At 43.8% G+C, this 21,601-nt stretch overlaps 1 protein-coding gene across 4 annotated transcripts in view; it reads right to left on the bottom strand.

The window, feature by feature from the left end:
• CLIP2 (CAP-Gly domain containing linker protein 2) overlaps positions 1 to 21,601 on the bottom strand; it is a 96,617-nt gene that overhangs the window by 4,105 nt on the left and 70,911 nt on the right. For 3 of the 4 annotated variants that reach the window (XM_005494192.4, XM_074557238.1, XM_026797554.2), the window contains 10 exons: positions 19,888 to 19,991; positions 18,117 to 18,177; positions 13,919 to 14,023; positions 10,578 to 11,522; positions 8,057 to 8,114; positions 6,668 to 6,751; positions 6,119 to 6,275; positions 4,932 to 5,091; positions 1,358 to 1,543; positions 554 to 616 (listed from right to left, as the gene is read on the bottom strand). In XM_005494192.4, the coding sequence (XP_005494249.1) occupies positions 554 to 616; positions 1,358 to 1,543; positions 4,932 to 5,091; positions 6,119 to 6,275; positions 6,668 to 6,751; positions 8,057 to 8,114; positions 10,578 to 11,522; positions 13,919 to 14,023; positions 18,117 to 18,177; positions 19,888 to 19,991 (1,923 nt within the window). The remainder of the gene's footprint in view (positions 1 to 553; positions 617 to 1,357; positions 1,544 to 4,931; positions 5,092 to 6,118; positions 6,276 to 6,667; positions 6,752 to 8,056; positions 8,115 to 10,577; positions 11,523 to 13,918; positions 14,024 to 18,116; positions 18,178 to 19,887; positions 19,992 to 21,601) is intronic. The other variant, XM_074557239.1, reaches the window with a different exon arrangement.

Genomic DNA, 21,601 nt, shown 5'->3' with positions numbered 1-21,601 from the left:
AGAGGCTTTATTTTGATAGCACTGAGGCTTTTTTGGAAAGCACAGAGGCTTTATTTTGAAAGCACAGAGGCTTTATTTTGAAAGCACAGAGGTTTTTTTTGAAAGCACAGAGGTTTTTTTGGAAGAGGTGTGGAGTAGATTGCCCACTGCTCTGCCCAGTATGTGTGGATGAAGTCTGCTGTGGGGGGCCAGCACAGCATGTCCCACAAATGCCACCCATGCAAAGGGGACAGCAGAGCTGAGGCTGAGCAGGTTCCAGCAAGGGCTGCCAGGGGAGGTGTGACACAGCCCTGACCCAGAGACTGTGGGGAAGCTCCCTTTGCCCCTCTGTGTGCCCCTCACCACCTTGCCCATGGCTTCAGGGGGTTTCTAGTGAGGCTCCCACCACACCTGGGAACTGGAGTTGTGCAAAGCTCTTGCTTTTGCTGTGGGAATGACACAGTCAAGCTGTGCTGGTAGAACTACCCCCAGCCAAGTGCTGTCCCCACCACAGCAGGCAAGAAACCACACAAAGCAGATACTTGTTTTAAATAACATTCTGCTCAAAACTTACCTCTTGCTTGTGGGATTTATCCTGCTGGTGAATCCCATTAGCAGACCCAGAATTTCCAACAGTCTGCAATGGAAAACAGACAACACTTACTGAAGAGGGACACAGATCCTGGTGGTTTTGCTTACAAGCACTGAAATCTGGCAAGGCTGCCCTGTCCTTCCTTAGATGCCCACTCCACACAAGGATAAGAGGGAATGATGAGGAGGACTAATTTATTACTTTATTATACTATATAATGTTAAATAATACTATACTATACTAAAGAATACTAAATTACTGAATGCTAAAAAGATAATTATGAAAACTCCTGACTCTCTCCAGAGTCAACGCAGCTTGGCCCTGATTGGCCAAAGAGTGAAAACAACTCAAAGCAGAATCCAATGGAGCAATCACCTGTGGGTAAACAATCTCCAAACACATTCCACATGAGCACAACACAGGAGAAGCAAATGAGATAAGAATTGTTTTCCTTTTCTCTGAGGCTTCTCAGCTTCCCAGGAGAAAAATCCTGGGTGAAGGAATTTTTCCAGAGAATGTGAATGCCACACACAGGCACAACCCGCTGGCTGCCTTCCTCAAAGCATTATTGATTTTATCAGCATTAGCTGAACAAATCTGCATTCTGAGATGGGAGAACTTTCTGGACTCTCCATCCATCAGAGTTTTTGCATGCCTGCCAAAAGATGGGCAGTTCAGCAAGAGGCTCAAGTGTGACACCTGATCCTGGCTTCTGGGTGAAGGAATCACGTTCAGATGTTGTGAGTGCCACAGATGAGGGCTAAGCAGCCCTGTTTGCTGAGGTACCTGTGTTTTCTCAGAGGAGAGCCTCATGGCTTCCATGAGCTTCTCCATCTGGTGTCCCTGCTCCAGGGCGTTGCGCAGCACGTCCTCAGTGCTGACGAGCCGGTGCTGCAGCCGGATCACCTCCGACTCCGAGGAGGGGTCGATCAGCGAGAAGCGCCGCTGCTCCGGCGCCGCCTTCTCCTTGTCCTGGGGCAGCACAGGGAAAACGGGACAGCGTAAGAGCCTGAGTGAGGGATGGGGGACTCCAGGCAGTCTCCAAAATGCAGTTTATTGTATCCAAGGTGTTACAGCAGTGCAGGGTTGTGGGTGACAGAGCTGTGCCCACAGCTGTCAGCTCCAGCTGCAGGCAGGCCTGGAGACCCTGAGTTTAGGTTACAATGCATTCTATACTTTTCTTTTGGTTACAATGCATTATAGACTTTTCTTTGCTGAGCATCTTAATACAGCAGAACCAATCTATACCTTAACTATTATCTACACCCTATCATAGCTACTATAATTACCATATTCATGTCACTGTTCTCCAATCACTAGAAGTTACTATATTATAGTTTAGGCTAGAAGTTGTTTTTCAGTTTTCTTGCAGTGGAAAATTCTGAGACCTTTTTTCTACTTGCAACATTTGCTGACTTGTTTGCCTGTGCTCTCTTTCTGCTTGGTAAAAACATCTTCTTGTTTGGGGTGGGTTTATCCTTTGCTCTAAGCCATAAAAACCCTTCTAACTAACACACCCTTTGCCTCCTTGGTTATCCAGTGAGACTGGCTCAGCAATTCTTTTCTTCTATATGAAAACTTGCTTCCATCTCTATTCCTTCATCAGATTCTACATTCAAAAATCTTTCTGCTAAGCACACATATCTGTGAGACTTGTCAAACTTTCATCCTTCCCAACAGGAGATATTACAGCAAAACCAAGTATGGCCAGCTGGGGGCTCTATACAAATCACAAACAGGACAGGACTGCTGGGGAAAGTATCTTGAGCTGTTTTATTTTCCAGCATCATTCTCATTACATGGTTATGACAATGGGAAGATGCCATCAGCTCACATCCCAGGCAGCAGACCAAGAACTCAATTTTACAACTCACTTTAAAAGTTTTTTGACCAATTGTGGAAACCCAGGGCACTGGGAATATTTCTCTGTCTGCTCTGGGCTGCCCTGACTCCTAGGGCAGCACTGACTTTGACCCTCATTCATGGAGAAAATCTCCTAGGCTTCAAGAGGGACTGGAATCCACAAAAATGTGAAATGGATTATAGAGAGCAGTTTAGGTGCATCACTTGGTGAGAAATTTAGGTTTGGGTATTTTTAATATGTTGTGGATGGAAGCAAGATGGAGGGCACATGGTGTCATCCTGGGCTTCTTCTCCATGCTTCTTCTTCCTTCTTCTTCTTGGGTTTGGGTGGCATTTCGTAATTGGGCAGAAAAGTCTGCATTGGGGGCTCTTTGGGATCAGTTATTGGGTTAAAAGGGAAAATAATCCAGGAGTCAGCTCTTAATTGCATAGTTTAGTCTTAAAAGACCTTGGAAAAAAAGATTGTTGGCCATTTTGTGCCTTCTAATGAAAAGCTGCCCAACTCACAGTAGTGAGGCTGTTTTACTGATATGAAATGATAAACACCTGAGTCTGAACATGATCTGTCATCTCAAGTGCCTTCAATCCAGACCCAGAGAAACCACAGCTGGAACCACCACAACCAATCACACAAAGCAAAAGCACACTGACATTAGTTCTATCCAACCACTATAAGCACATGTACCTTTGGTTAAACAATGCTTGCTTATTTCAAATACAATACCTGCTTGTGAGCCTTAAAACACAACGCACAGAGCTCCATTATTAAGCTTAGAACTTCCTAATACCTCACTAGATATACTTTTCTGTAGCTTAGGGAGTTATTCTAGGTAAATGTTAATGCACAGACCATTGTTCTATTTGTCCTTACTTTTCTACTTCTTACATAATTTTTCTGCTGACCAATCTTATGGGTATTGCTTAGATCCAATCACAGTTCTGCTGTCTCTGAGGCCTGCCTCTTGGAGCTTTCCCAAAACCCTCTGATTTTAAGGATTCTCACACCAAGAGCTGCAGAAAGTCAAGGTATAAATCTATATAATGCCTAGAACCACGCTGCAATTTCAGCAGCAGATGGGGCAGAGCACAGCTCAGATCAAGCGACCAGGAGCAGCTCCAGTTTGTTCCCAGCACTTCAAATAAATTATTCACATCTCAGCCACTGGAGGACGTGTAAGTACACGGGAATTTGAGGACACTGCTTATTCTTGGATCAGAGAATCTGTAAAACACATGGGGTAGCTGAACCACCTTCAGTTCCTCCCACAAACTGCAGCCCTATTTAGCCATGGATCTAAAACCTGAACAGAAAAATGCTGGAGAAGGACACAGGAGGCTACAGCTTCCTCATGAGGAGAAGCAGAGAGGCACACATTGACCTCTGTGACCAAGGACAGGAGCCAGGGAATGGCCAGAGCTGTGCCAGAGGAGGTCCAGGTTGGAGATCAGGGAAAGATTCTTCCCCAGAGGGTGCTGGCACTGCCCAGGCTCTGCAGGGAATGGGCACAGCCCTGAGGCTGCCAGAGCTCCAGGAGCCTCTGGACAATGCTCCCACGCAGGGTGTCCTGAGCAGGGCCAGGAGTTGGACCTGATGATCCTTGTGGCCTTTCCAACTGGGATATTCTGTGATAAATTACATGTGGGTTTCTTTGCTGCATAATGAGGTGCTGCTAAGCTCAGTCACTGTCAAGAGAATCCCCATCAGATGCTCAGCAGGACACAAGAAAACACAAAGACCTGGAGCAAGAGTGAAGGGCTCAGACTCCCCACTCCCCTCAGCAGTACAGAGCCCTCCAGCCCCTAGGCTGTGCCCAGGATTGTCAGAAATAAATTTATAAAAGTTTTTAAAGTTTAACAGAAGGTTATATAAGGTTATACAGCCAGTATATAAGGTTACCTTATATACTTCACTATACACAACAAACAATAAACAAAACCATGAAAAAAAAGGTTTTTCTATCCAAGAGAGAGGGGAAAATGTAGGAAATAAATACTACAAATGAAACTAATAAAACAAAATCTAAAACTAATAAAACACAATAAAAACTAATAAAACAAAAGAAAAAACTAATAAAACAAAAGAAAAAACTAACAAAACAAAATGAAAACTAATAAAACAAACTACAAATAAAATGAAACACTTTAGAAAATAAAACTAGAAAACATACATTGTAGTGGGACCCATGAAAATAGTTTTAAATAATTAAGACATCTACAGCATGATGAAAGAAAAAACTAATGAACCAAGAAACACTTATAGTGTATTGTAATTAAAAAATAGTTAACTTGTAATTATAATAGCATCAATAACACAATATATAGTGCATTGTAATTAAAAAATAGTTACCTTCTAATTATAATATAACATCTATATTATCTCACCCTTCTCATAAAACTAAAAATTGAATAAAACTTTTTAAAAACCCCTCTCAGCTACCCCATGTCTGGCTCAGGAAAGGCGCATTATGCAACACAGGATGGGTTTCAGGGCCCTCACCAGCACAACCAGTTTCTCCCGCAGCCCCTTGATGTCATCCTTGAGCTTCTGCTCCTTCAGCCTCCACTCGGCCTTGTGCACCTCGCGGCTGAGGTCGCGCTCCGGCCCCGGCGAGTGCCGGTTCGCCTCCAGCAGCAGCGCCCGCAGCTCGTTCAGGCTCCTGCCACAGAGAAACAAGAGCCACTCCTTGCTTTAAAATGTTCAAAGTTCAATATGGTTGTAAAAATGGTAATATAATTAGAGCAGTAAGAATTTGGGCAATCAGAGGTAGGATGGTAAAAGTAAAGAATTATGAATGTTGGGATGCTTTCCTCTTGAAAACAAAGGATCCTCACTAACAAAGGACTAACCCTTAAAAGCAATAGGCTGTTGCATATTCATACATGGTTCAAAAATTCTTTTCAAACAAAGGGTGTTTTCTGGTTATTGTCAACTTTCCCCCCCTTCATCTTGTTAATCATGGTCAGACTCTATAAAGTCTTCAAGCAGACTGGTTCTTCACCATAGGGAGGCAATAATTCTTCTCTTTGGGATCTTAGTGTCTTGTTGCTGTTATCTGTGCAAAGAATTTCTTGATTATCTCATCTCTTTCTTGAGCTAGTTAAAAAGTATCTTACATAGCATAGTTTATATTTTAACATTATGTTATAACCTAAAACTATATTTAACACACTACTTAAGACAATACAGCATAACTTTCTAACATAGCAGATATAATATTAATTTCAATATTTGCAAAAAGCCAATCATGTAATACACATTTTTCACATGCATGCAGCAGCAGGAAGAGATGAAGACATTCCCAGAGCCCACACACCACTGGAGCCCTGCTGTGCTCCCTCCCACCTTTGCTACAGATCCAAAGGAAGGCCAAAGTGAGCAAATCTGACCCAGCTCCCACCACTCTTTTCTTGTCCCACTTTGCCAGCTCTGAGACTGGCACTGCACAGGCACTGCTTGAGCAGCCAGCCTGGCTGGCCTGTGGTGACTTCATTCAGCATCTCCTCTGAGCTGCCTTGCAGCTCCTGGCAAGCAGTGAAAGGGCAGTGCCTTTTGAGAATTCACAGCCTCTAATTCCAACCAAATTCACACATCAGCATCTCTAAAGAAAGGGAAAGCTGTGGGCTGGATGAATATTCACAGAGCCCTCCTGTCTGCAGCTCTGTCCTCCAGACCTGCACACTGACCTTTCCTTCTTGAGCAGCTCCTGGCTGATCAGGACCAGCTGCCCTGAGGCATCGTGTGTTTTCTTGGTCAGGGCTTCCAGTTCTCCTTCCAGCCTCTTCTTTTCTTTGAGCACTGAATCAGCCTTCTTTTCTGCTGTTTTGCATTTGTTTTCCAAAGCTATGAGAAGCAGAGGATTCAGGGGAAGAAAGGTAACTTAGTTCTTGACTTATATCCCTACTTTTTGCCTTTTCCCAACTCCTACTCCTAAAAGCACAGACATAATTAACTCTTGGCTGGCTGTAGCTAAGGGGACACACCCAGCTCAACTAACTTGTACTTCATTAACTTTACACATAAACAACCCCAAACCCTCCCTCACAGGACACTAATATCTGCTGCAGTTTGTGTTCAATTCCTGAATTAATTTCTACCAGCAACAGCCATTCAAAAACCAGCAGAATCATGTTTTACATCAGCCTATTTCAGCTCTAGGCTCTTGTTCAACACCAGGCTGTGGGACAAGCAGGGAAATATTTCATTCCCCCCAACGCTGGATTAGGGAAACTTACCACTTACTTGGGCCCTTAGAGTTTCAGTCTGGGTCACCAGGGATGACACCTCTTTGTCTCTTTTACTCAGCTTGTCCTGGAGGTCTGTGGGGGAATGAAAAGACAAGGGTGAGAGGGCTGGAAAATGGTTTGTGCAAATTGGGAAGGTGTCAGGAGCACAGCATGGGCCAGGGTGCAGCGGCACCGTGGTGGTGCATTCCTGTTGGCACAGGGACACTGCATCCCACCACACGGGGAGTGGGGTGACTCTGGGACGTTGTATCAGACATGGTTAGGAAAGCAATCTCAAGGAGGAGGGGGGAAAGGCAACAAAACACTAATTAAAAAAACTCAACATGAACTTTCAGCACATTTCTTTGTGTCACCTCCTACAGTGGAAGGCAGAGACTGTTTCAAAAGACATGTTTTCTGGAACTGATGCATTTCCATGCTCAGAGCTGCAGATCTGAAGTGTGATGCTTTTGTGGCTCAAATCTGACCTGGTTGTTTTCTGAACGTCTTTCTGGGGTTTATTCAGTGTGGAAACAATGCACACGTGGACTGAGTGGCCATTCAGAGCAGTGGCTGTTGGCTCTAATTAAAGGCAGGAATTACCTGTCAATCAGCAAACAATTTGGTGCAGAAACAGAATAGTTTGGTTTGAAAAGGAACTTAAAGATCATCTTGTTCCACACCCCTGATTTGGGCAGAGACACCTTCCACCATCCCAGGCTGCTCCAAGCCCTGTCCAACCTGTCCCTGGGCACTTGCAGGGATGGGATATAACATGAATGTGTTCTACAGAACCCCATATCTGCAAAAACAGACAAGGCTTGAGGGCAATGGAAATAGGACAAAAATACCTCTGAATCCAGCTCTGCTACTGCCCAGACTCACTGTTACAGCTCACAGTGAGGGGGCTGAGTGCAGTTCAGGTTGAAATACACATTGTACAAGTTTCCTGAGTCTGTAAGTCTCACATTTTGTTAAAAGGATTGACTTGATTTATAGTGAGCTTAATAAAAAGTAACTATCGTTATTTGAAGCCAGTCACATTTACATCTAATAACTCCTCTTCTGTGAGCAAATAACATTTAATTAAGGTCTGAATTTTACTTGCTGTGAAAATGAGTGAAGGATTGGAAATGCACCTATTTCCCCAGATTTGTCTCCAACCTGCACCATCTGCATGGAGAGTATCTAACACAGGTAAAAACATCCACCCCTGTATATGCTCAGCTTGATTAGAAGGGAAAAACAAATCCAGACAACAAAAGCCATTGGGCAAATTTTGACAGATGAAATGTCCTCCTAAATCCCTGCCATGCAGCCATCCCTGCAAGAGCAGAAAGTTGGAAGAAGAGAAAGTTTACAAGTCAGTAGAACAGGATAAAAATAATAGTTTCATACCTTCCATAGTCTCCTTCATCTTTATCTTTTCTTCTGAAATATCATTAGTCTCAATCATCTGGAATAAATGTAAAATATAAGATATAAACTAACCCTTTACCCAAAGATACGCAGAAGTTAACAACCACAAAGCCCCATCCAAAGCAGAAGGCATCCCATGTCCAAGTTAGGATGCTTTACATCCTTCCCAAGAGGGAAATAAAGGCTTTTTTGAGGAGCCACTTGTCCAGCTGGGGCTGCCCAGAGTGCCCAGACACAGCTCCCAGGTGAGCTCACCTGCAGGATTCACCCAGGAGGGAGCAGAGCTCGAGTTCTCCCCCAGGTTCTGGTTCAGCCCTGCACACACACAGGGATGCAGCAGCTGCTGTCCCCCTGACCAGGCACCTCTGGGCAATCTCAGCAAACAGCCAGCTGCAAATGCCCTCAGCATGCAGCTTGACACCTACCAGTCAGCAAGTTCCTCAACTTCTGCAGAACCTAGCTGTGCCCTAAGTTATAAAAAGGTTGATAAAACAGTAATTTATTAAAGAACTAATGCATTCATAAAAATAATAACAAAGCAAATGCCGTGCCCATACAGGGGATTCTGCTTTTTCCCCACCCTCTTTTCTATATTGCAATGAAAAGCCAGAGACTACAGAGCTTCCAATGCCAAGCTTTCTGTGGCAGAGGCCACAACTGAGCCCTTCACACCTCTCCCATCCAGCAGCCTTTGTTGGTTCCTCAGCACATGCCCAGAGCCAGCAGCTGCTGTGGCCACCAAGAGCCCCAAGGCCAGTTCTCTGAACTCTGGGCTGTGGGACAAGTCAAACAGAGCAGGAGAACCCTCACAGGATAAATATGTTTCCTGATGTACTTTTGGTATGGAAAAAACTATTTAACTGCTCCTGGGAAGCAGATGAGGCTCTCCCTTGAAGGTCTAGGAAAGGCTGTCACAGGACACCTTTGCTTGTTTAAAATAACTTGGACAGTGAATACTGCAGTTACTTTAAATTAACTAAGACAATTTTAAATAGAACTTGCTCCATGGTACTCAAAGGCTTTCACCCATGCATTTCTTCCCATATTCTCCTGATTTTAATTGACATATAGCTGAAATAATTACTTCAAGACTTCCCTGGTTCTAATCCAGTATTGATATCCCCCAGAGCCCTTCCATTTATCTAAAGGGCTCTGGAACAAGACTCCAGCTCCCTTTCCATTCATTCCTGTTTGAATATTGGCTATAATGTGTTACATGTTGTAATAACAACTCCTTTTTCCCAGAGTCCTGGCTGTACTTATTGTTCCCAACTGTCCTTATTGGCTGAAACATCCTGGAGCAACCCTTCAAACACCATTAATGCTGGAGATTCCTCCTCAGCCTTTGCCTCTGTTGTCCTCTGTGTGCCTATTTCCAAGGTGTGCAGTTCTGACTTAGACAGCATGGAATTCATGGCTTGGCTTTGCTCCCTGGAGGTGCAACTGCTTTCAATGGGGCTGCTCATGTTGGGAAATTAAACACAGGCATTGAATTAATTGGCATCTCTGTCTGGAAGAGAAACTACATCACCACTGAAATTTCAACGCAGTATTCTTCAAATGTGCACATTCTAAAGCTTATTTTAATTTTATGCATCCCCACAGGATGTGAATTGGGTTTTTCCTCATTTTTCATGCAAAATCCAAACACAAATAGGGGCCCAGCCCCTCATGAGTAGCAATCTCCCTGCTCACTACAGTGCAGAACCAGCCACGATCCCTTGTGCCACACACAATGGCAGGATGATGCATCCTGTGGCAAATACTCAAAAAAAACCCCCAAAAAACAAGGTGACAGACACAAAGGCCACAGTAAATTGACCCCTTCATATGACTGCTCTTATTTCAGCCCTCCTTGGTCTCATATTGAATCAGGCATTTTATTTCCCCAGCCTGGTGCCATTCAGACCCTTTCTGGCATCTTTTCCACTCTAACCCTCAACAGCAGCATTTCCCTGTCTCCCACAGGTGCTGTGGAGCCCCTGCCCTGCTGCTGACACAGCCTCACCCATCCCCCAGTGCAGCACTCACTGCACCTCTCTTGCTCCAGGTGCTGAGCAAGGATGACTCTTTTTCCACCCTATCCTTTTAGAACCCCTAAAGAGCCTTGCCTAACAGCACACCAAGGCTGGTGCAGCTCCTTGCAGGAATTCATTAGAGAATAAATCCAACTGCATTGCAGGAATGATGGTTTTCCAGCTCAGAACATGCTTGCTCAGCATGAGAGCCCACCCTGACAAACCATGACAGTGCTGGTCTGCTCCTACAGCAGCCTCCAAACCCAGGTGTGACCCCACTTGCTGCTTTTCCTAATTGTCCCACTGTCCCACTGGCTTTCTAGAGTGGACTGACACCTTCAACCTGGAGATGCAGTGCAGAAAACACTGTTAGTGGAAGAAAAAAACATCCAGATATTTGAATCCTCAGAAAACTGCACAAGGCAGTGGCTGAGCAGTTACCAACAGTGATAATAAACAGCAAAATGACCCCAAAGTCATACATTTGCATGCTGAGAAGGATGCAGGGCCTCCATGGACTGCAGCTTGTTCTCTAAGACAAGCACTTTTTCCTGCAATCTTTGGATTTCCTGTTTGCTGTGGGCTTCTGTTTTCTGTAATGTTTCATAGTCCAACATCTTCTTTTCAGCCAAAGATATCTGCTCTTTCAAGAAAGCTATTGCTTCTGTCTGATCTGTGTATTCACCATGAAGTTTCTCCAGTTCATGCACCCTCAGCTCAGCATCTCGACACTTGTCCTTCACATCCTGGAGCTCGAGAAGGTGCTGACTGCTTTTGGTTTCCAGTTGCATTTTCCAGTTGCTGTTGCTTTTTTCCACCTCATCCAAAGCCTCCTGCAGCTTCAGCTTGAGACTCTCCTTCTCCTTTATATGGACAGCTGTCTCGATGTCGTGCTTTGCTTTCAGGTTCTCCAACTCAAGCTGGTGCTCCAGCTTTATACTCTCCACCACTGCCTTCAGCTCCACAATCTCCTTGTGCTGGGTGTCAGGGCCTGAGTTGAGCGTGGCTTTCAGGTCCTCCAGAGACTTCTGGTGGTCAGAAGCTAACGTGTCCAACTTGGACTTCCAGTTGTCCATGAGCCCCATGTTCTCATTAGTGGCCTGCTGAACTTTATGCTTTAAGTCCACAATCTCCTGCGAGTACTTCTCATTGACAGACTTCAGCTTCTCCATCTCCTGCTGGTACTTCTTTAGCGTCTTCTCATACTTCTCCTTCAGCTGGCTGCTCTCCTTCTGGTGCTCCTTGTTGGCAGAGAGCAGCTGATCCCTCAGCCTCAGTGCCTCTGAGTGCAGGCCCAGGCTGTGCTCGGGGCTCTCTGCCTGCTGCGAGCTCTGCAGGCACTGCCGGAGCTCGTCCACCTCGCTGCGCCTCAGGCTCAGCTCCTCCTCCAGCTGCAGGATCCGGGACTGCTCCGCCACCGTGGTCAGCTGCAACACCACAAACACAGGGTCAGTGCACCCCTCATCACTACACCTTCCCCCCAGCAAGAGTTCTCCAGTGGAAATAAATCCAAAGTGCATCAGTCAAAGTTCAGAGGAAGAGGTGGAGAGCACCTGGTGCCCTCCAATCTGTCACCCTGATTTTTTAAGATTTTCTAAGCCTTCTGATGTTGACATTCTTGTAGCGAACTTTCTCACACACTTTCTGTAAATAACTCATTGTTTTGCATTCGTTTATGGAAGAAGAGAAAGTTGATGGACTGTTGGTTTGTCCAGTGTCATTGGAGAGGTGGCACTGTCACCCTCCAATCCACTGTCACTCTTGGAAAACTATAAATGTTGGAGTCAGAAAATAAACTTCCCTTTTTTCTTCACCTTGAGAACAGCGGTGTGCACTTGTGTTCTTTCGTGTCCTATAGCGACACCAACCTGAGCAGTTTTGCACCAGCATAACTGTCACCCTGATTTCTTAAGAGTCTCTAAAATCATAGATTCTGATGTTTACATTCTTGCAACACACTTTCTCACACACTTTCTGTAAATAACTTATTGTCTTGCTTTCTTTTATGGAGGAGAAGTGCTGTTATAGGACACAAAACAACATGAGCGCACACACTGCTGCTTTTAAGGTGAAGAAAAAGGGATGTTTATTTTCTGACTCTAACATTTATAGTTTTCCAAAAGTGACAGTGGATTGGAGGGTGAAAGTGCCACCTCTCCAATGTCACTGGACAAACCAACAGTCTATCAAATTTCTCTTCTTTTATAAGAATGCAAAACAATAAGTTATTTACAGAAAGTGTATGAGAAAATTCATTACAAGAATATACACATTAGAAGGCTTAGAAAATTTTAAAAAATCAGGGCGACAGAGGAGAAATTTGATAGACTGTTAGTTTGTCTAGTGTCATTGGAGAGGTGGCACTTTCACCCTCCAATCCACTGCTACTTTTAAAAATCTATAAATGTTAGAGTCAGAAAATAAACTTCCTTTTTTTCACCTTGAGAGCAGCAGTCATGTTTTGTGCCCTATAGTGACAGGCAACCAGCACTGACAATTCACAGTTATGTCTGTGCCAATTGCAATTTGTTTTTTCCTAATACAAACCTCTTGCTTTCCACAGAAAAACACCTTGGAAATAACCCTTGAAATTCACTAGGGAGCAACAGTGGTTTATGAAAAATAATGTCCTGGACGGGCATTATGTTTCCAGACCAGGCATCTTGCCAGATGATGCACAGAGGAGATGTGACTGCACATGCAGGAATTTCACAAGCATCAAAACCAGCATTAAGCATATCATGTTTCCTTTATTGCTCAGCAATCCTCAGCCTGCAGACCTCTCTTCTGTGACAGAATTTGTTTACCCTGGTGTAAAAAGGAAAAGGGATTTTGACATATGAGTGCTTGTTAGAGTTTATTAGCAAAGTCAAAATAACAAAGGAGGCTAGAGGATGCAAGACAATAAATCTGGCCATGGTACACATTGAGCTTAAGGGCTGTGGGTCCATGTTTTGCCATCTGAATGCAACCTGGCAGGGCTGAACTCCCTGTGAGTCACAGGGAGTACAGGGTGCTGCCACTATGGATGGAGAAGAGGGTGGAACATTAGAAAAAGGCAAAAGAAAGAAGGAAACCAAGCCAAACTCCAAGAGCTCAATTTCACTTCATTTCAACTGCCATTTGCCCAGCAGCCATCAGCCCAGGAGGCTGCTGGTCATTATTTCAGATGGGCACAGGGGGCTTCAAACCATCCAGACCTTTTGGAGACCCTCCCATTGGTGTTTCCTACAGCTCTCAAACCCATTACTGCTCACTGCAGCAAGTTTGCTGCTTCCCACACCACACCAGCATGAAAAAGCCCTCTCCACATCTGGCTGCTTTTAGGATTCCTCTGGGCAATCAGTCCTATTGCCCATGGCCAAGGATCAGAGTGGGCCCAGCTGCATCCACCAGCACCTTCCCCTTCAGATGGCAGCTCCCACAACTGGCAGGGGAGACTGGAATGTTGATTGCAATGTTATTTCCTCTTACAGCCTGGGGGGGCTCAAGGTAGAATGAATTGTGCAGGATATTATTGGGATATGTTAATTGAAAAATGAATTGTAGGAGCTGATGTGTCAGATGGTGGCATGGGGCAGAGAAGCAAGCTCAATCTGAGAAACGAGTTCCCCATAAGAGAAGCAAAGCTAGAAATCATATCATACTATTACTTCTGGGAAAGAGAGCAAACAAAAAACCAAACAAAATCAAGGAAGCTTAAGTTCAAGCCAAAATCAATCAACCCCACAAAAACCAAAAGAAAGAAACCCAAAGCAAGGCATGATGAGCACCAGGGCAGTGCAAGCGCTGTCTGCAGGCAGGGCAGGTGAGGGTGCATTACCCTGGTGTCCTCTAATTCTCTGAGGAGTTTTTCAGCCTGTGCCTTCTCAAACAGCAGGCTCTGCTCGAGCTCCCGAATTCGGGCATGCTCCAACTGCGTCTGAGTCTGCTCACACAGAGAGAGAAAAGAACAGTGGAGAGGGGAGCAGGGGAGGGAGAGAGAAAGAGAGGGGGAGAGAGAGAAGGCTGCAACATCATCTCCAGAGAACAAGACAAGGAAAGGCTGTTCACAACAGGAGAGAATAAAAACCCAGACAGGGAGGAAAAATCCAACCAAACAGGAAACGGTCCCTGTGGGATTTTACATGGTACTGGTAGTGGCTCTTCACAAGAAAAGTGAATTTGTGATGGGAAGACATCCTTCTCCTCCAGTGTCTTCCTGCATCAACTGGAGACACTTCCTAAAAAGCAAAGCTCCCACCAGTACAAGGCCCTTGTACAAACAGATAATGAATGCAAGGATGTTGCAATGATTCTCCACATCTTTCCTCAAGAGGAGTCACAAGGCAGACTGAAAAGAGCTGTAAGTTCCCATCCTCTTTTTGCTCTGGAGACAGTGAGAATCCTACACTAAGTGGGAAAAAAACCCCAGGTCATACTGTGCATGGCATGTTGTAAAACAAAAAATACACTGCACTGAATAGATCAGGGAATTGTGATCTCAACCTGTTCTGTAAATCAGTGCTTTGAGATTGAACAGGCCAGGCATGAATTTCAAAGTGACTTCTGTACAGTAGGACTCTATTAATTTTGGCACAAGAAAACAGAACTTTTTTGGTTGGTTGGTTTTGGGATTTTTGGTTGGTGGTTTGTTTTTAAGGCTGTTTTTTCTTTTTTTTTTTTTTTTGACAAATGATTCAACTAAGCACAAGAAGTTCATTTTATGTACCCAAATCCAGGAGCACTGGCTCTGGGCATTGCTTCAGTGCCCTTCACTTTAAAGCTGAAATACCATAAAACTGCACTTGGTAGCAAAGCTCAGCAATCCACAACCACCACTGTAAAATCATGTAAAATTCCCTATCAATAAAAGAGGAGAGGAGACATGGGAAGGTGCATGCACACTTGGCCTTCACATTTTTTTTTAGCTGACAAAACCCACATTTTCCTTAGAACTAAACTTAATTAACCTATCAAGTTAAAAAATTAATCTAGCAAAAAGCAAACAAACCTGCTCAGAACCATTTTTATCCCCATTTTTTGCCCTTCAATTTCCATATAATTATTTGCTTCCCCCCTCTTTCTATTGGAGCCAGTTTTAAGGATTTTCTGCCCTTCCCTACAATAAATCAAGCCTTGCAAGTTTTGTACAAATTCTAGAAACAGAAGTTTTTAAAAAAATCCATGTTTTAGGCTTGCAAAATACCATTGTACATGTGTATTCATAGATGGTGACATAAATGCCATTTATATTCAGATGGCTCTGTATTTTATGTGCCTTATTTAACCCTGAAGGAGGGGAGAAAAAAATGTGGATTCAAAAACCCAAATATTATCAAAACCCCAAATTATATAACTTAAGTGTAAAAGTTGGCTTATTGCATCCTAAATAAAAAAACCAGGCATTTAATTCATTAAATAAAATTAATTCTGCTCCCTATAAAGCCCAAAGATTCACATCTTGAGAGGGAGCTCCAGGATTGATTTTACTAAAAAGAATAAATATTCTGTTGATACCAGTTAATTAACTGGTGGCAGCACATCAGATATTTGCTGACCTATTACAAAACTCATCTCTGGACTTCTCAAAGAGATTCTCTCCAGGCTCCTGAGGTTAACACAAGTGCCCAGTCAAGCTGTCAGTCCCACCTGATATTCTTGCTCAGTATCTATTAATCCTGTTATTTTCCAACTCTGAAAAAACAGATGAAAATAGAGGGGAAAAAAACCATAGAAAAAAATTAGATTAACTGTTTTAGAGTCCTTAAGTCTTAGGTTTACATCCAATCCTGTGTTATTTTATGTAAATTGGTTTGCTAGTATTAGCCAGTATGAGTCACAACCTCACATCCAAATTTTCCCTGCACTTTGAGGAAGCCCAGATATGAATTTCAGATTTATTTGTAGCTATTAGCCTTAAATTACTGTTCACAAACTATAAACTGACTTCCCACTGGCATTCAAGGCATGCTGCAGGATGCAGGAGATGAGCATGAGAGAGTTCCTTGATGAGGATAATACTTCCTGTAAACCATGGTTTTCCACCACAGTAAGTCTTTCCTGAAAGCTTTTTCTTACATTAGCTTTTTAACTTCCAAAGCTCTTGAAACCTTTTCCTGCATTTGTTTTTCATCTCCCAAATCACTACAGCATCAGCTGCCAAGCAGGATCAAAACTGGGTTGAAATCATAACTCCATTTCAGGGCTAAATCCACAGCTGTTCTATCAGAGGTCCAAAACCTTGATCTCTCTCTATCTTCAGGCCACCAACACGTTTTTTTCTCTTAGTTAATTACTTGCTTTTGGAAAGCTTAACTGTCTCCACAAAAAAGCAGGAAGGTGAGAATTAACTCTGGTGGGTCAATCATTCAGTCTGGACATGCAAATTAGGCAGATAAGATGTAAAATCTGGCCCCAGCCAAGCCTGTGCTGGGACTGATGCTGGGCTCATGGAGAGCATGCCAGTTCCCTGGGTCAGGGGAAATCAAGCATTCCTAAATTATTTGTCCTTTTGTACAGTCCAGCATGGAAGTGAGGACAGGACCACAATGTCCTGCTGAAAGCTTGGCCATATCCCCATTGCAAAACAATTCCTTCCCAGCCCAAAGGAAAAATAAATCCAAGACTGTGAGTCCCAAACTGAGAATGGGAGCCCTTACCCATAGCAGTTTATCATCATGGTGGCTTAAAAAAAAATAAAAATCCAAATATAGCAAGCCTGGTCCCATTGCCATAATTACACAGCCAGGCTGAAACACTTGGAGCTTACAAAGGGACAATTCACTGCTCCCAAAGGGAGTGATGCATGCACCAACCACCCTTCCCTAGGGCACTGTGGGAAAGCTGCCAGCTCAGGGATGAACTGAAATCTGATTTTGCTCCCACACAACAGGCAGAAACTGCACTTGCTGTGCTCCCACAAAGGTCTGCTAGCAGTGCATTGCTGATTTACACCCTGTCAAACATCTCCTTCAGCTTCTGGATGAAGAAGAGAGGTTTGTGCCAACAGGATCACAGCCACAGCAATATATCCATTTCCCAGTTTTCCCATTTTCCTGGGCTTTTGTTGCTATGAGTGACAGTGAAGCACAGGAGCAGGGCCCTTGACATTTCTGGCTGTTACTAACCTGGCACTCCTAAAGCTAAACAGACAAAAAACTCCCTTGATTTACATTTGGAGAGCAGAGCCTTGCTTCCACAGAAGGATTTTCTGTTCCCTTTTCTCCATGGAAAAGTCTCCCACTCAAGGGCCAACATCACTTCATCCCAGCATCCCTTCCAGCCTGCGCAATCCTCACTGCAACAGCATCCCTGAGCAACAGCCCTTCCCAGGGGCAGGGTTTAAGGATTTTCTGCCCTTCCCTACAATAAAGCAAGCCTTGCAAGTTTTGTACAAATTCTAGAAACAGAAGTTTTTAAAAAAATCCATGTTTTATGCTTGCAAAATGTCATTGTACTTGAATTTATAGATGGTGACATAAATGCCATTTATATTCAGATGGCTCTGTATTTTATGTGCCTTATTTAACCCCTGAAGGGGGGGAGAAAAAGATGTGGATTCAAAAACCCAAAATTATCCAAACCCAGTGCCAAACCCACACTCCAGGCAGTGAATTCCACATGAGGATACCTCAGCATAAACAGCATTTTGGCTGGAATTACACAGCATCAATTCAGGAGACTCTATGTGCTCATGAGCTGCTGAGAGCACGACACCTCAGGGACAGGAACTGAACTGTCAATTCATTTCTAGGGTGGAAAAATGTAAGTTCAACACATTCAGACACAGATTTTCACATGGTTTGGCAACTCAGAGTGACAGATGAACTCCAGGCAGCCCCAGGTGTGAGCAGCCCTTGGGCACCACACCAAAGCACAATCCTCACAGTTCACAGCAGTAAATCACACAGCACATCAGGAAAGTATTGTTAGAGGGGACCAAAGGTGGCAGAAATTACTCAAGTGAGTAATTTCTACCACATCCAGAGTAATTTTTGCAACTCTGGATCCCACATTTTGGCAAGATCATAAGGAATTACCTCCAGATCCCCTTTTGTAATGGATTCTTCCTCCACACGGAACTGCAAGTCCTCCACTTTCCTGGGGAAGGAAAGGGACACAGAGCAATCAGAAGGACAGGGACACACAGAGCAATCAGAATTCTCAGCTCAGCACCCTCTGTCTCAGCAGCCACTGCACATCAGCCTTTCCACTGTTAACCAAGTTCTATGGGATCACTGCAACCATCAATTGGAGAGGTCATTGCCAACAAATGGAAAAGCTGTCCAAAAAATTACTGATAAGCTTTTATCCATCCAATTAAATTTATAAATGCATTATATATACATTTATAAATTTAATTGGGTGGATAAAATTATGGCAGTGGGACCAGGGTTGGTCCCACTGCCATAATTACACAGCCAGGCTGAAACACTTGGAGCTTACAAAGGGACAATTCACTGCTCTCAAAGGGGAAGATGCATGCACCAACCACCCTTTCCTATTTATTTTATTATAAAAGAAATAAAATTAAATTAAAACCACCCACCCAGTATTTAAAAAATCACATCATGGCCTGCAGAATCAGAGTCTGAGAGGGATTCAGATCACCTTTGGATACAAAAGCTCAGCAGAAACTGAGCAGCAAGCCCCATGGAGCAGGACAGTTACAAGCAGCTTTCCACACACAAAGGTGACCTTTTTGCAGGGTACATCCCCTCAGACACACAATTACTGTTCTCTGACACAGGAGCCTAAAAAAGCAAAGCAAGGTTTCACTGGATTATTTAAACTTGTTATCCAAGCACTGGGCAATTCCTGTGCCAAATCCATACAAAATATCCCAAGGGAATGGGATCCTCTGCTTCCTTGGCAGAGGGTGGGGAACTGTGAGCTACCCTGGCAGACAGAAGAGCCTTCCCCTTAGAGTTTACAGGCCAGTCATGCATAAATGCAATAAAACCACACACATTAACTCAGACAGGCCAAGGAAACTCTTCTCTTTTGGAAGGCAGAAGACAGTAAGCAGTAGAAAATAATTCAATTTTCTGCTAGACTCATCCCTCTTTTTCTCTTTACTGATTATAAAGAAAAAGGCTGAGGATGTTTAGTTAGTAGGCAGATGTGAGGACTATGAGTCTGTTACAGATAAAAATAGCTGGGAGCGTACATAACTAACTTAATAAACAAGCTTCCTTGTCTAAACCTCCTCTAATTAGAGGAGGGAGGCATCTGTTGATATTTAGATGAAAACTCAGCTGTCTGGGGTTAAAGGGCCTCCTAGAGCTGGGAAAGTCAGCTGCCTACCAGGACTATGGGGAGACATGCATGCAAGAACATTTCATCCTCAGGAGGAGCATCAATAATTGAAATCAACACTGTTTTCAGTTATTTAATACACAGAAATGTTTTCCTATTCCCACTGAAGAGTTTAATTATACACATGGAGTACCTGGACTCCAAGAATGACACGCAGATCACTCTGCTCCAGAGGGGAAATGTGTGCACCGGGAGATTTGCATGGATGGGGGCCTCTGGCATGTGAATCACACTGCAGTGAGGCTGCACTCAGTTTGGCTTCCCTTCCTCACAAAGAACATCCTCAAGACCAGCCCATCATAAATGGAAGAGAGGAAGGGGACCTCAGCAAATCCAGGTTCTACAGGAGGCTCTGTGATGGTGCACGTGCCTGTTTATGACCCAATTTTTATTTCACAAATGTATGTGTATCCTTTAGGCAAAACCACCCAAAGGCTTCAGCACTGTCCACACATGACTTCACCTCCTCACACCCCTCCACTCCTGCTTTACCTCTTCTCCTCTTCCAGCTGGTTCAGCAGCTCAATCTTCTCTTTCTGCATCCCATCCACCAAGGCTCGTGCTCGCTGCAGGTTTCCTTCTGCCTCTGTGACATACTGGAGCAAAAAATGAGCCCAAGACACAAAAATTAGCCATGCCTGAATGGCACAAAGCTGTTTAAGAAAGGGTCAGAACTAGGGAACAGAAAGTTTTGATGATCTGTTTCAGAGGATGCACATTTTCCAAAGAGCTCAGGATGTAGGGATTAAAACAACAAAAACTGCTCCATCTCCAGCAGCTGTAAGGGATCCATCCTTCAGTGTCTCTCTGACCTGACCCTTTTGGAGACTCCAGCTCTGATTAAAGAACTTGAAGCCTGAAAAGTTCTGAAAATCTGGTCAGAGGTTGCCAGTGCAATTCAGCCCCAGTCACGAAGCAAAAGAGACATTTCAGACTTCTGTTAATTTGTTACTGATAATTACTGGAAAACACAATACATGAGAAGAATGTCAGCTTGCAGCTGATTTCCCAATTTCTCCTGCATTTCTGACAGGCAGGTGTGACCCACCACACAAACATACAGTGCCATTCCTGCACCCAGGTAGCTCACGTGGATTTAAAAGCATGAGTAAAGAATTTAGGGCAGCAGCAGACAATGAAGAACCACATACTGACAAATAGCACAGACACAACTCTCTTTAAGCATTTTAATACATAAAATATCCTCTGTACAAATGCTTGTGCAACAAACAAACAAACACCAACCTAATATGATCAGCCTGTTTTCCTTCCAGATTTCCTGCCTTTAACAATTTTATGAAAGAATCCTCTCTGGTGGGAAAGCAGTGCCATATGAGCTGGGCTGATGCCCTCAGCACCATAAAATCACTGCAATGCAGTCCCAGCCACAGCCAGATTCAGTGGCTGAGGGGAACAAATTTGCATTTCAGCATTGGAATTTATTGATCCAGCAGACACAATCTGCCTGCTGCCTCTGATGTGGCACAGCCCTTTCCCTCCTCCTGGCTCAGGGCAGGGACAGCACATGTGACACTGGGAGGGAGGAGAAAGAGCCTCTGTAGGAATGTGGGTTTTGTTGACAGAGTGACAAAACTATTTTTGGTCCTTTCAAAAAGGAAAGAAGCTCAGAAGTTTCTGGTTTTGATTAAGTGGAAAGTCACTTTATAGGCCTAGGGGACTTCACTTCAAACTTAAGGACAGCCAATTGGACAGAAGCTAAAAAGTCCAGCTTGGGCAATTTACTAGAAAAACAATTTAACAAAGAAACTAATTGCTTTTGGGAAGTGTTTTATCAGGAGCAAGAATCTTGAGCACTTGGCTCAGGTTTTGTTTGTTTGTTTGTTATTTTGCCTTTTATTAAACATTTTTGTTTCTAACACTGGAACAAAAGCCATCTTGCTGATTTTTATGCTTCTAAGGGTAGCTAAGCTGTCTTGGGTGTGTTATAGACCTCTGAGAGTTTATAAAACCTGGCTCAAAGAGGCAACTATAACACACCTCAGCTTAACTCAGCACAGAAAAGGCAGAAATTCAGAGCCCCAGTTTCACACACTGTGGTGATGAGACACAAACTTTAAGGAATTTAGAGATTTTAGAGGAGCGAAGATTTTAGTTAGAGATAAGCTTTACTGGAGTTAATTAAAGTAAATGGGTAGGCCTTGATGAAGTTAAGAGTTAGTAGTTAACTAATAACTGATTGCTTGTC

The sequence above is a fragment of the Zonotrichia albicollis genome, chromosome 22 (assembly GCF_047830755.1).
Source record: "Zonotrichia albicollis isolate bZonAlb1 chromosome 22, bZonAlb1.hap1, whole genome shotgun sequence".
In the NCBI taxonomy this organism is placed as follows: Eukaryota; Metazoa; Chordata; class Aves; order Passeriformes; family Passerellidae; genus Zonotrichia; species Zonotrichia albicollis.
Note: the sequence above shows the minus strand (reverse complement) of the source record. Positions and strands in the feature narration are given on the sequence as shown.